The 10,770-nt window shown below is 48.5% G+C and overlaps 2 protein-coding genes across 2 annotated transcripts; both read right to left on the reverse strand.

The window, feature by feature from the left end:
* Positions 1-352: 352 nt before the first annotated feature.
* On the reverse strand, positions 353-6,091 carry LOC119118387. The gene is made up of 16 exons (XM_037245365.1): positions 5,899-6,091; positions 5,389-5,508; positions 5,195-5,302; positions 5,089-5,121; positions 4,888-5,022; positions 4,394-4,537; positions 4,107-4,241; positions 3,897-4,045; positions 3,703-3,823; positions 3,579-3,630; positions 3,443-3,509; positions 3,240-3,373; positions 3,120-3,169; positions 2,888-3,061; positions 2,647-2,792; positions 353-373 (listed from the first exon to the last, which is right to left on the reverse strand). The coding sequence occupies exons 1-16, from the start codon at positions 6,089-6,091 to the stop codon at positions 353-355; spliced, it is 1,782 nt and encodes a 593-aa protein (XP_037101260.1).
* A 968-nt stretch (positions 6,092-7,059) lies between these two features.
* Positions 7,060-10,693, reverse strand: LOC119118388 (secretory phospholipase A2 receptor-like). Its single transcript, XM_037245366.1, has 9 exons — positions 10,597-10,693; positions 10,390-10,437; positions 10,137-10,304; positions 8,411-8,530; positions 8,232-8,336; positions 8,118-8,144; positions 7,538-7,743; positions 7,363-7,469; positions 7,060-7,231 (listed from the first exon to the last, which is right to left on the reverse strand). The coding sequence occupies exons 1-9, from the start codon at positions 10,691-10,693 to the stop codon at positions 7,099-7,101; spliced, it is 1,011 nt and encodes a 336-aa protein (XP_037101261.1). The 3' UTR covers positions 7,060-7,098.
* Positions 10,694-10,770: the final 77 nt, after the last annotated feature.

The following is a 10,770-nucleotide window of genomic DNA, read 5'->3' on the forward strand; positions in this document are numbered from 1 at the left end:
TCATCAGGGGAGGAAGAAGTGGGGTCGGAAGGAAGAGCAGAGGATAAGAGCTGGCAAAGCGTGATTGGGTTTACAGTCTTGATGTTGCGGTAGGAGATGGTGCGTTTTGTGGATTTATGAGGCGAGGGTAGAGGGGCAGAGAAGAGGATGCAGAGATGATCTGACAGTAGAAAGGTGAGAGGACGGGGGTTGGATGTGAGTGGAAAGGAGGAGCATACTATATCCAGGGTGTGGCCTTTGGTGTGGGTGGGGAAGTTGATGTGCTGGGTGAGATGAAAGCAGTCCAGAAGGGAGATGAAGTCAGACGTCAGTGAAGCAGTTGGCTGGTCGATGTGGATGTTGAAGTCACCGATTAGTAGGAGGCGATAGGAGACTGAGGATACGATGGTGAGAAGTTCAGAGAGAAAAGACGGATGAGACTTGGGGGGGCGGTAGATAAGAACAGCAGTAGTAGAGTTGGGGAGGGAAAAAGCGAGATATTCAAAGGATGAAATAGATGGGAGGTTGAGGTCCAATTCAGTGATGGATAGGGACCGCTTATGGAGGACAGCAATACCACCTCCTCGCCCAGAGAGGCGGGGTTTGGCGATGTAGCTGTAATTAGACGGAGTGGCTTGGTTGAGAGAAAAATAGTCCAGGGGCTGTTGCCATGTTTCACAGAGAAGGAGCAGATCCAAATTATTGTCCAATATTAGTTCGAAAATAACTAGTGATTTGTTGGAGAGGGAGCGACAGTTCAGCAGTGCGACGGAGATGGATGAAGGAGCGGGGGTGCGGGAGTGGAGATTGTTGAAGTTGACAGTATGGAAGGTGGGGGTGACGGGGGGGCGAGAGTTAGTCCAGAAAGAGGGGATGGGTGAGCCATCAGGGAAATGTCGTTTAAAAGATAGTCCGGAGCTACGGTGGATGTAGCGGCGACGGCGGAGGATCACAGCCTTGCTGGCAGCTGAGGCAGTAGCAGCAGGGAGACGGTGATTATTGTTGAAATGATGAAGATCAGCAGCAGTGTAGACAAATGGATGAGAAGTTAGTGGAATGGAAGCCCGGAGTAGCAGAAGTGATAGTTCATGCAGGAGATGCGACGTCACAGCAGCAGGGAATAATCCAGAAAAAATGGAAAAAACGGCTAGTAGCTGGTTAACTAGAAGTTGGTAGGCAGTGAAATGCATGGAAGCAGCAGTGGACCGAGTCGTGATGTTGGTGGAGTGGGCGGTGGTGTTGGTCAATCCCGACTGTACCCGTGCAAACGGCACGCCCCAGTGTGTCATGGCGGCACACAGCCGAGCCACGACCGGCGAGCTCGCAGCGAGCGGGTGCTCCCCCCGAGGACGCCGGCCAAGTGGCCAGCAAGTTGGGTTGGAGCCGTTTGCCGAGCCAAGAGCAAGCAGCTACAGGCTCAGAGCCGGGAGGTAGGAGGGTCCGGTTGTGGGTTGGCTAGCTGGCTAGCGTAGCTCGTAGTCAGAGGGAACGGGATCGGAGAGGTGCGAGCAGGGCTCCAGCGATACGCGGTGGGCAGGAGAAAAGGCGAGAAAAATAAAACAAAAAAACGGGCACACTTAAAACGGGAAACACAAAACAGACAGGGGACAAACAAATAGATGACACGGTTCGGGGTAGAAGCGGCAGTCAACAGTCCAGACGCCAGCGTTGCTCTAACCCGGAAGACAAGAAAAGGGGGTGGGGGGTTGGGAGTAATAAAGTATGATCTAATTGACCAGATTATAAAATTGCCCTGTCCAAATCAGTAAACTATTCAATGAGTTAACAGGTGACACCAATTGTCTTTCTTATTTTATTGTTTTTTTGGGGTCAATTAAACATGGTAAAACAACAGATGGAATAATAATGCATGGTAAATTTAACAATAAGTAAATGAAATATAAGAAATCAATTATGAAAATGCATGGTAAATCTAAGAGAATAACATGGTAAATTGAACAAAATAATATTGCACGGTAAATCATAATATCACATGTTAAGTCAAGAAGAAGAAGTATGCATGGTAACTTAAACAGAATAACACGTGGTAAATCTAACAAGACGACTAATGCATGGTTAATCAATCATAATAATGCATGGTAAATTGAACAAAATAATAATAATGCATGGTAAATCATAATATCACATGTTAAGTCAAAAAGAAGAAGAAGAATGCATGGTAACTTAGAATAATAACACATGGTAACTAACAAGACGACTGATGCATGGTTCATCAATTATAATAATGCATGGTAAATTGAACAAAATAATAATAATGCATGGTAAATCATAATATCACATGTTAAGTCAAAAAGAAGAAGAAGAATGCATGGTAACTTAGAATAATAACACATGGTAACTCTAACAAGACGACTAATGCATGGTTAATCAATCATAATAATGCATGTTAAATCAATCAGTCAATCAAAATGCATGGTAAACCAAGCAGAATGATCATGCAAGGTCAATTGCATTCATATGATTACTCGCAAATTGCATTGGCACTTTCCAAATCCAGCGGATAACGCGCTGTGGGCATCTTGCACACGTAGCCGTTTAATTCCATGCAGGACATCTTCTTCCATTTGCCAGAATGAAAGTCAAAATGAGATTGATTTTAAATCTAAACTTGTCTTTGGCGAGCGGGTCAATCTTTTCTGCACCTACCTCGCTCATGGTGGCCACGCAATTCTCCATCAGGCTGGTAGGTTTTCCCGGAGCCCAGTTGGTCAAGGTCACCTCCTGACGGTCCGACCACACGAATCTGCCGAGATTGACCAGGTCGTTCAGTCCGGTCCACGTGTCTCCGGGGTCTGCAGAGGACAAACAGCAACAGAGTTCTCAATGGCTTTCCAGATATGGCAGATATCGAGCCAATGTGAGCGACGCTTGGCGCGCGCGCGCGCACCAGAATACAAGAGGCCCTGCAGCCAATCCCGCTCAGCCTCGGTGCGAATGGACACCAGATTGGCATCGAGACCCCAGCAGGAGTGTCGAGCGTCGTACCACGTCTTTACAGCATCGAAACGTTTGTAGCAGAATTCCGCAAACTCCTCCCATTCAGGTCCCAAGCATCTCGGCTCTGCGCGCAAGATGACGTCACGTGAAGAAATGCTTTCTATTCTGGACGGTCTACTCACCCGTGTCAGCAAAAGTGTAAGACGGAGACGGAGCCAATTTGTTAACATATCTGCAGACAGTAAAGTGAGAATGAGCCGCGCATCTTTAACTGGACTCGCCAGTGAAAGCGGAGCACGCACACTTTCGAGGTGATTCCGTTACAGGTGGAGCCGTTGTAGGCTTTCTGTGGCAGTCTCTTCAGCAAAGTCACATCTCCTCCGATCTCGTTCTCAATGACGCCCGAGTGAATAGCGGCCGCGCAGATGTTTGAGTCCTGCACTCAGAGAACGTCTCAGACATAGAACAGGAACTCCGCTTGCAAGTCGTGCGGTAATTGACATACTTGGTCGTAGATCCGTGTTCCGTAGACCGCATAGTCATCTTGGGCGCAGCCCAGTGGGCACCGGACCCTGCGGAAGTAGTTTGTTTAGTAAGGAGGAGGCTTTTTGGCAAGAAACGTCATACCAAGTCTGACTCACGTCATTGAACCGTCGAGGCTGAGGTCGGTGGCTGTGCTGCTGCATAAGATCTCTGTGGGTCAGAAGGGAAAATCAAAGCCCGTTTCTTGCTAGTTTCTCACTGCACTCCAAACGTTGTACTCACTGCGAGCGGTGTCGTCAGACGTGCACCCTAAGACCTCAAAGCGTAGGCCCAAAAACATTGGCAGGAGGCGGACGTACTGGGCGAACACGGGCCTGGTTAGAATATACGTCCCCACAGAACGCTGGAAACAAAACACACGCGTTTGCAAGGAACGACGACAGCCTGGACGACGAAACGAGTCAACAACCGCTCACCTGCTTTGGGTGATCATACCAAATCATTCCGTCAATACTGAACTGCATCGCAAATGCGCTGGAACTTTGCAATCGGTATGTACAGTTCTGGGTCTCAATGCCTGTCACCTTGAAGTTCTGACCGAGGTTCACCTGGATCCAGCTGCCGACTGAGGGCGGAAGGCATTCCATTGCTCAGGATACCAAACCACAACTTTTGTTTTTACGTACACATTTCGGAGGGTCTCCAGCAACCGCTGCCCCCCAGACGCGCTTTGTGAGGTTCGGCATTGATCGCAGAGGAAGAGGCTGAAAAAGAGGAGTCTGGGATTCTCCCGTCAGCGATGCCCAGACTATCAAGACACACTGAGGAAAGACAAAAAAAAGACAATGTGGAAGGCACGCTCGCTCATTCATTCTCATGTCTGGTCACCCGTTCCTAGCCGACGCTCTATCTGGGGATCCGTTGGATTCTTTCCTTGGCACATCATCGGCAAGTGTCAGGACGTGAAGCCCACCTTTCTTCTCACAGCTGTAGACGGCGCGGAGGTATTTGGAGACACCAGGGCAGGAGTCCGTATCCGTAAGGTAAATGGGGCAAATCTGATAGTTGTCACACAATCCTCTGAAGTGACGGAGAGCCCCTTCCACCCTGCAGTCATCTGCAAGTGACAACACACCACCATTTTACACGCATTTTATTCGCACACTTACTTACTGACTTCAATTTGTCACAGGACGTAGGGAATTTTAATGGTTAATGACTATTAGAAAAAGAGGAATCCAAAAAGCGCCCGGCTTGGCTCTTTTTCATGGTTTTCTATTTTTATTCAAAGAAAAAGTCAAATAAACATTTTCTATATTGCCATCGCTCACACGTCCATGCATTTTGATATTGAGTTATATGTTACAAACGGGTTACCGCCAACGCTGACGGCGTGTGAAAACCTCGTGACAGAAACGGCTCCAGGACAGCGAGCCAAAAACAACGATGCCACCGGAGGATTCTTACCGCGTGATCCGCCGCCACTCGGACAGACGTCGCCACGCCTCCGTCCATGGAAAGCCGACCGTATGCGGATGACTCTTTCATCGGGACATTCGAGGGATTTCCAATCGTCTTGGCAGACAAGTTCCTTCTTGTAGCCTGTGAGAGCACAACCGTTGACCTCTCTCCATGTCTTTTTTTACAGAGACGTACAAGGTGACTTACCGTCATGTGGCAGCTGTGGTTTTGCTGTTTTTCCTAGAAGCGGGAACCAGAACGTGGATGTCGACACGTGATGACGGTCCACCGTGGGGCGTCACATCTCACTTACCTTTTCCTCTTTTCTTGCAGATGTAGCCTTTCTTGTTGTCGCACTCGTCACGCTTCCAGTCGCCGCTGCCAGTGAGCAAGAAAAGACATTTCCCCCCTTCAGTGACACCTGGAGGGAGGGAGGGAGGGAGGCAAACAAGATCTGAGCGCTCATCCGTTCCTCCAAAGTGCAGCTGACAACCGCCTCTGCCCAACCTGCACTTGAGTGGAGGTAAGAGAAGGGGGATCCGTCAGCCCACTTGCCGCCGTCATGCTCGATGGAGGCGCTGGCGCCCAACCACAGGGAGGCATCACCCATCAGAATCTTGGCGATACCTTTGGATCCCAAAGAGAACATGCAAGATTATTCCAAAACGACTCAACACTTGACTCTGCACTTCAACTTGATGGATGTGGCACGGCCGTGACAAAGCGCTAACAATACTGCAACAAAGAGTGAAACAAAAAAAAAACACCCAAGCAAAGCTGGCCATGTCTCAGGTTTATCAGGTTTTGAGTTGGAAAGGAAGGCGTAGCAGGAAAGAAAACGTTTTTCTCAAAGAATTAGCAACTTCATGGCCAGCCTATCGCGTATGAAGACCGCGTACGAAGACATGACGCCTTTTTCTATTTACTTTAGCTTCTATTTCTTGTTTGTTTCATGTTGGAAAATAAAAATGGATCTACTTGTTTATGGCCAATATATTTTAATTCATGGCCTCCTACCGTGTACGAAGCCCTGCTCGTGCAAGTCGGCGATGCTGAGCAGGTTCCCTTGGCGGCCTTTGCAGTCGGCTTGCGCCTCCTGCCAGGTCTTGGTGGGCTGGCGGATCATCAGGTAGCAGAAGTCGTCCGAGGGGTTGTCCAGCCACCAGCCGCATTTCTCAGTCCAGCCTGCAATCCAGACATAAGACAGCATAAGACGGCGTGCCGATGGGGTAAGACGGCGGCAGTGCGCGACGACACCTACGTAGTTGGCCGATTGATGGTGGCAGCTGTTGAGGCCCTCCGTGCTTGGCTGCGAGGGGGGGGGGGGGATTTGCAAATATGAGCAGATGCTTGATGTGTGCAGAAGGAGCGCTCGGGAGGGGCGTTTGCACCTGTTTTGCAGACAAATGGCCGCTGCGTTGTGCAGGGGCTGGCACTCAACTCCCCAACAGAATTTGGGAACGCGCAGTCCCCCGCGGTGTCATCTTGCCACTCGTCGTAGTTCTGTGGACGACATGAGCGTGTTGGACTCTGTCTGCTCGGCTTCCCAACGCCCTTCCTCGGCAATCGCTCACTCGCGCACAAGTTTTACCCATTTCCCCTCCAAAACAATCCAATCGTTGAAGCCTCGAGCGGCATTTCTCCACTTTTTTTACCCTGCTCAAATTTGGACTTTCCCAACTCATCTTTTGAAAAATGACTTTTTAAAATGCATTTCACTTACAAAACTTGTTCCGTCACTCCACTCGTAGTCGTCGCCCATCGTCTTCTTGAGTCCCACGAAAGCAGATTGTGAGGTCCGCGAGTGATCTGGAGGAAAGGAAGGAGAACACTAGCTTCAGGGCAAAAAGAGCTTCAGTCAAATGACGACTGCGGCGGTTGCTCTTGGTGCTCACCATACACAAATTGGGCCTCTTCCTTGGAGTGGACGCTAGCCAGGTGGCCTCCCCGGGAAAGACAGAACTTCTCGGCATCGTCAAAGGTTTTAACCGTCTTCTCGTAATGATAACAATAGTGGCCATAGTGGAAGGTGTTTTCGTGGCAGTCGGAGGCTGGGGCCACAAAGAAAAACATGACCATGAAAAGATGTTCAAGTGCAAATAAGTGTGCTGCAACTCACTCGTCACTACAGCAGGACCCCTCTTGGGCAAACACTTCGAGCAGTCTGCATAAAAAAAAAGACCTGTTTGAGCTTTTCTCTTTTCAAAGTCAACCTGATTACAAACGTGCAGGCTTACTCAGCGGCCGTTTGCACATGTAGGCCAACGAGGAAAGACAGGAGCCAGACCGCCACTTGCCGGGCTCACCCCTTCCCCCTTGGTTGACGTAGGCGCAGGATGCAACGTCGGCGCTGTCGGGAGAAAAGAAACAAGCAATTATTTTCCCGTTTTTTTTAATTTTATTTTTCCACTTTCCCCAAATGGCCCTTTTCAAAATTGGCTCCTCCGCCTGACAACAGCATGCAAAGTTGTTACGTCTTACCTTTCGAGTTGATTTGAGGCCCAGTTGGTGTGATTCATTGTCTCGCCATCGGACCAGGTCAGATTCTGGCTCCCGCCTTCAAAGCGACACCAGAACTTGTCGCATTTCTGGGGGGAAAAAGAACAACAGTCCCACTTGTCGCAGCAGTCGACGGCCGCTTGCGCTTCCGTCTCACCTGGTTGGAGAGTCCCAGCCAGAAGGGGGTGTCCTCGCCCATGGTGCCCTTCACAAAGTCCTCCTCGGCCGAGGAGGTGATGGAGAGCAGGTCGCCGCCCATCCAGACGCAGTGGTGCCAGGCCCCAAGCCAACCGTTGGGCGTCACCACCTCCTTCTTGTAGCAGTTGGAGTCGTGCTCGAGCCACCCGGGAGCACACTTGTTGGCTGAGGGCACAATTTGGGGAACAGATCAGAGGACACTCCTGTTTTTGCCCTTCAGTCCACCATTTTGAGCAAAGGGCAATTTGCGGGTCACGGTTGGCCAAATCTACATTTTCTCGGGCAAATTGGAAGATCCGGGACTCGACTTGGTTAGCTTAGCCCAATGGCATCAGAGACGTTTACATTTTGAAAGGATTCCGGAACATTCACCTTGGCGCTTGAGAAACAACCAAAGTGCCGCTGTACAAGGTAAAACGATGCAAAAAACATTCAACACGTGGCTGAGTACTTCATAAAAACGAAAAAGCACAGAATTTGTTGGTTGGCATGGTGTGACTCCAGGGTCATTGTTTTCGACGCAGTCGAAGGCGACTTACAGTCAGGAGCCGGCGTAGCGTCTTTTACTGCGAAAGGAAAAGACAGACATCAAGGCACAGACAGACGTCAAGGGGCGATGACAGTCAGTCGGTGGGGCGTTGCCTCTCACTTACCATTTCCTCTCTTCTTGCAGACGTAACCTCTCTCCTTGTTGCACGAGTCGTACTCCCAGTTGCTGTTGCCAGTGAGGAAGGAGAGACAATTTCCATCGGGGGTACCTGGGGGGCGGGAGAGAAGATCTCAGTGCTCCGCCGTTCCTCCAAATGGCAGCAGACAACCGTCTCCGGCAGACCTGAAGTCGAGTGGACGTAAGTGAACGAGGCTCCGTCAGCCCACGTGCTGCCTTCGTTACTGATGGGGACATTGGCGCCCAACCACAGAGAGGATGCTTTCATCAGAGCCTTGCTGTAACCTGTACCAGAATGAACGACATCATCAAGAGGAGCCGAGTGAGGAGGACGCGTCATCCGTTGAGCTCCGGGTGATCGACTTTCTCAGCTCAAAAGGAATTGAGTTAGACAGGGGGACCATCGAGAAATATTAAAACCAAAGCAGCAATAACAGTGCGGTTTGCAAACACAAATTGGAGCTACTGAAACAGGGTAGACGGCTGAGGAGATCAGACCTCAACCAGCATCTGACAAAAAAATGCAGATATTGCATATATATGTGTGTGTATATATATAGCGAAAGGCTTAAATATTTCTTGGTGCGGTTGGCACAAGAGAAGTAGTAGAGATTGTAAAGAGAAGTGAAAACAAAACCTCAACTGATTACAATGAATAAGAAAAGTGAGCGGTGAAATTGCAAAAGCGTTTCATCTGGTCAATGACGTGAAAATAGCTCAAGTAAATGTGGGGATAGACTGGTACCATTACATGAATTACAGGCCTGCCGTATCTCTACTCGCTCTGTTCTCCAAGATCTTTGACTAACTGTTCACAGAAAAACGAGATTGAAGAAAAAAAAAAAAAAAGCTTTTAGCTGACAGTCAATATGGATTCCGGAAGGACACGAATGGATCTTATAGACAACTTCAGATGATCAAAAAACAAGTTGAGAACATCAGATGATCAAAAAACAAGTTATTGGGATTTTCATCAACCAAAAGCATTTGACCCAGTAAATCATGGCATCATGGACTGGCTGAGGAGCTACTTAAGCAACAGGCAGCAATTTGTAAAAAGTCTGGAGATCATGTATCCCATAACAGGTGAACAACCTCAAGGGTCTGCCCTTGGTCCTCTTCAACGACTTGTGTATCCAACATCATGAAATGATGATGATACAAACATCTATTGCGCTGGGGACAATTTACAGCAGCTTATGGAAACAAACAATCACAAGAGAAATGAATACGTGGTTTAATGTAAAACCAAACTGCCAACAACAAAATCATTTTTCAGGTATAAATCAAAGTGAAAATTGACAATGGTATGAAAGAAAGAGTTTCTGAAAGAAAATTCCTGGGCGTGACTGTTGACAATAAAAAGCTGCTGGAAATCACACATGAATTAATCATGTAAAAACACAAATGTCAAAGGTTATTGCAATTCTGAGGAAAACAAGAAGCATTCCGGACTCCAGATACCTACATATTGCCATATCTGAACTACTGTGTGGAAATACGGGGTAACGCCGAATAAGTCAAGCAATAGGAAAAACAACAAGGAGCATACAAACGCACTTTTTATGGTATGAGGAAAAACAAGACAAAACTGACTACACACAGGCAAAAAAGGAATCTGAAAGTGTACGTATCTACTTGTTTTATTGATTTATGTGTTGAATTATTGGTTGAACGGATTAGGGTGGGAATCTAAACAGCTCTGCTTCCTCCTACTCGAGCATTCTTTGTCGTTGGGGTTTTTGGGTTGTTTGTTTCAGTGACTTAGATATGGCACTTTATAAAGTGGTGTTTTATTTTCCTATTTTCATGTTTAAAATAGGTTCGAAATGAACATATAACAACAACAACAACTTGTTCATGGCCAATATTTCAATTCATGGCCGCCTACCATGCACAAAGACCTGCTCCTCGCGGTCGGTGATGCTGAGCAGGTTCCCTTGGAGGCGTTGGCAGTCGTCTTGCGCCTTCTGCCAGGTCTTGGTGGGCTGGCGGATCATCAGGTAGCAGAAGTCGCTCTCGGGGTCGTCCAGCCACCAGCCGCATTTCTGAGTCCAGGCTGCGAGCCAGACGGCGTAAGACAGCGCAAGACAGCGCAAGACAGCGCAAGACAGCGTAAGACGGCGGGAGTGCGGGACACCTACCCGGCTGGCCGACTAATGGTGGCAGCTGTGGAGGCCCTCCGCGCTTGGCTGCAGAAAAAGGGGAGCGAATATTAGCAAATGCTTCACGCATCCAAAAGGGGCGCTCGGGAGGGACGTTTGCACCTGTTTTGCAGACCGATGGGCGTGTGTAGGAGCAATGAACTTTTCTGGTCAGGTATTCGTTGCTTTCCAAATGTGAACAGTCACCATTGGTGTAGTAGTTAGTTTTTCCGTAGTCCTCCGGATGAGATTTTGGACAGAACTTTAGCGTGTTGCATTCGATGTAGTCATCTTCCCGCCGCATTTCCTCACTTGCAGCGTTTTCGTACCTTCTCTCATTAAAGTTTCACTTTGGTTGTTGGGTTCACTTTGTCAGTCATA

This window comes from Syngnathus acus, chromosome 24 (genome assembly GCF_901709675.1).
Source record: "Syngnathus acus chromosome 24, fSynAcu1.2, whole genome shotgun sequence".
Lineage (NCBI taxonomy): Eukaryota > Metazoa > Chordata > Actinopteri > Syngnathiformes > Syngnathidae > Syngnathus > Syngnathus acus.

Bases quoted from the DNA above. Each gene is read 5' to 3' on its own strand.
- LOC119118387 (XM_037245365.1), bottom strand. From the start codon at position 6,091: ATGCTGTCTTATGTCTGGATTGCAGGCTGGACTGAGAAATGCGGCTGG. The intron at 3,824-3,896 runs GTGAGCGGTTGT...TTTTGTTTCCAG, and splicing joins GGTATGATCACCCAAAGCAG to CGTTCTGTGGGGACGTATAT. The intron at 3,374-3,442 runs GTATGTCAATTA...CTCTGAGTGCAG, and splicing joins GAACACGGATCTACGACCAA to GACTCAAACATCTGCGCGGC.
- LOC119118388 (XM_037245366.1), bottom strand. From the start codon at position 10,693: ATGCGGCGGGAAGATGACTACATCGAATGCAACACGCTAAAGTTCTGT. The intron at 8,531-10,136 runs GTAGGCGGCCAT...ATTCTGGTACAG, and splicing joins GGAGCAGGTCTTTGTGCATG to GTTACAGCAAGGCTCTGATG. The intron at 8,145-8,231 runs GTAAGTGAGAGG...TTCCTTTCGCAG, and splicing joins CTGCAAGAAGAGAGGAAATG to TAAAAGACGCTACGCCGGCT.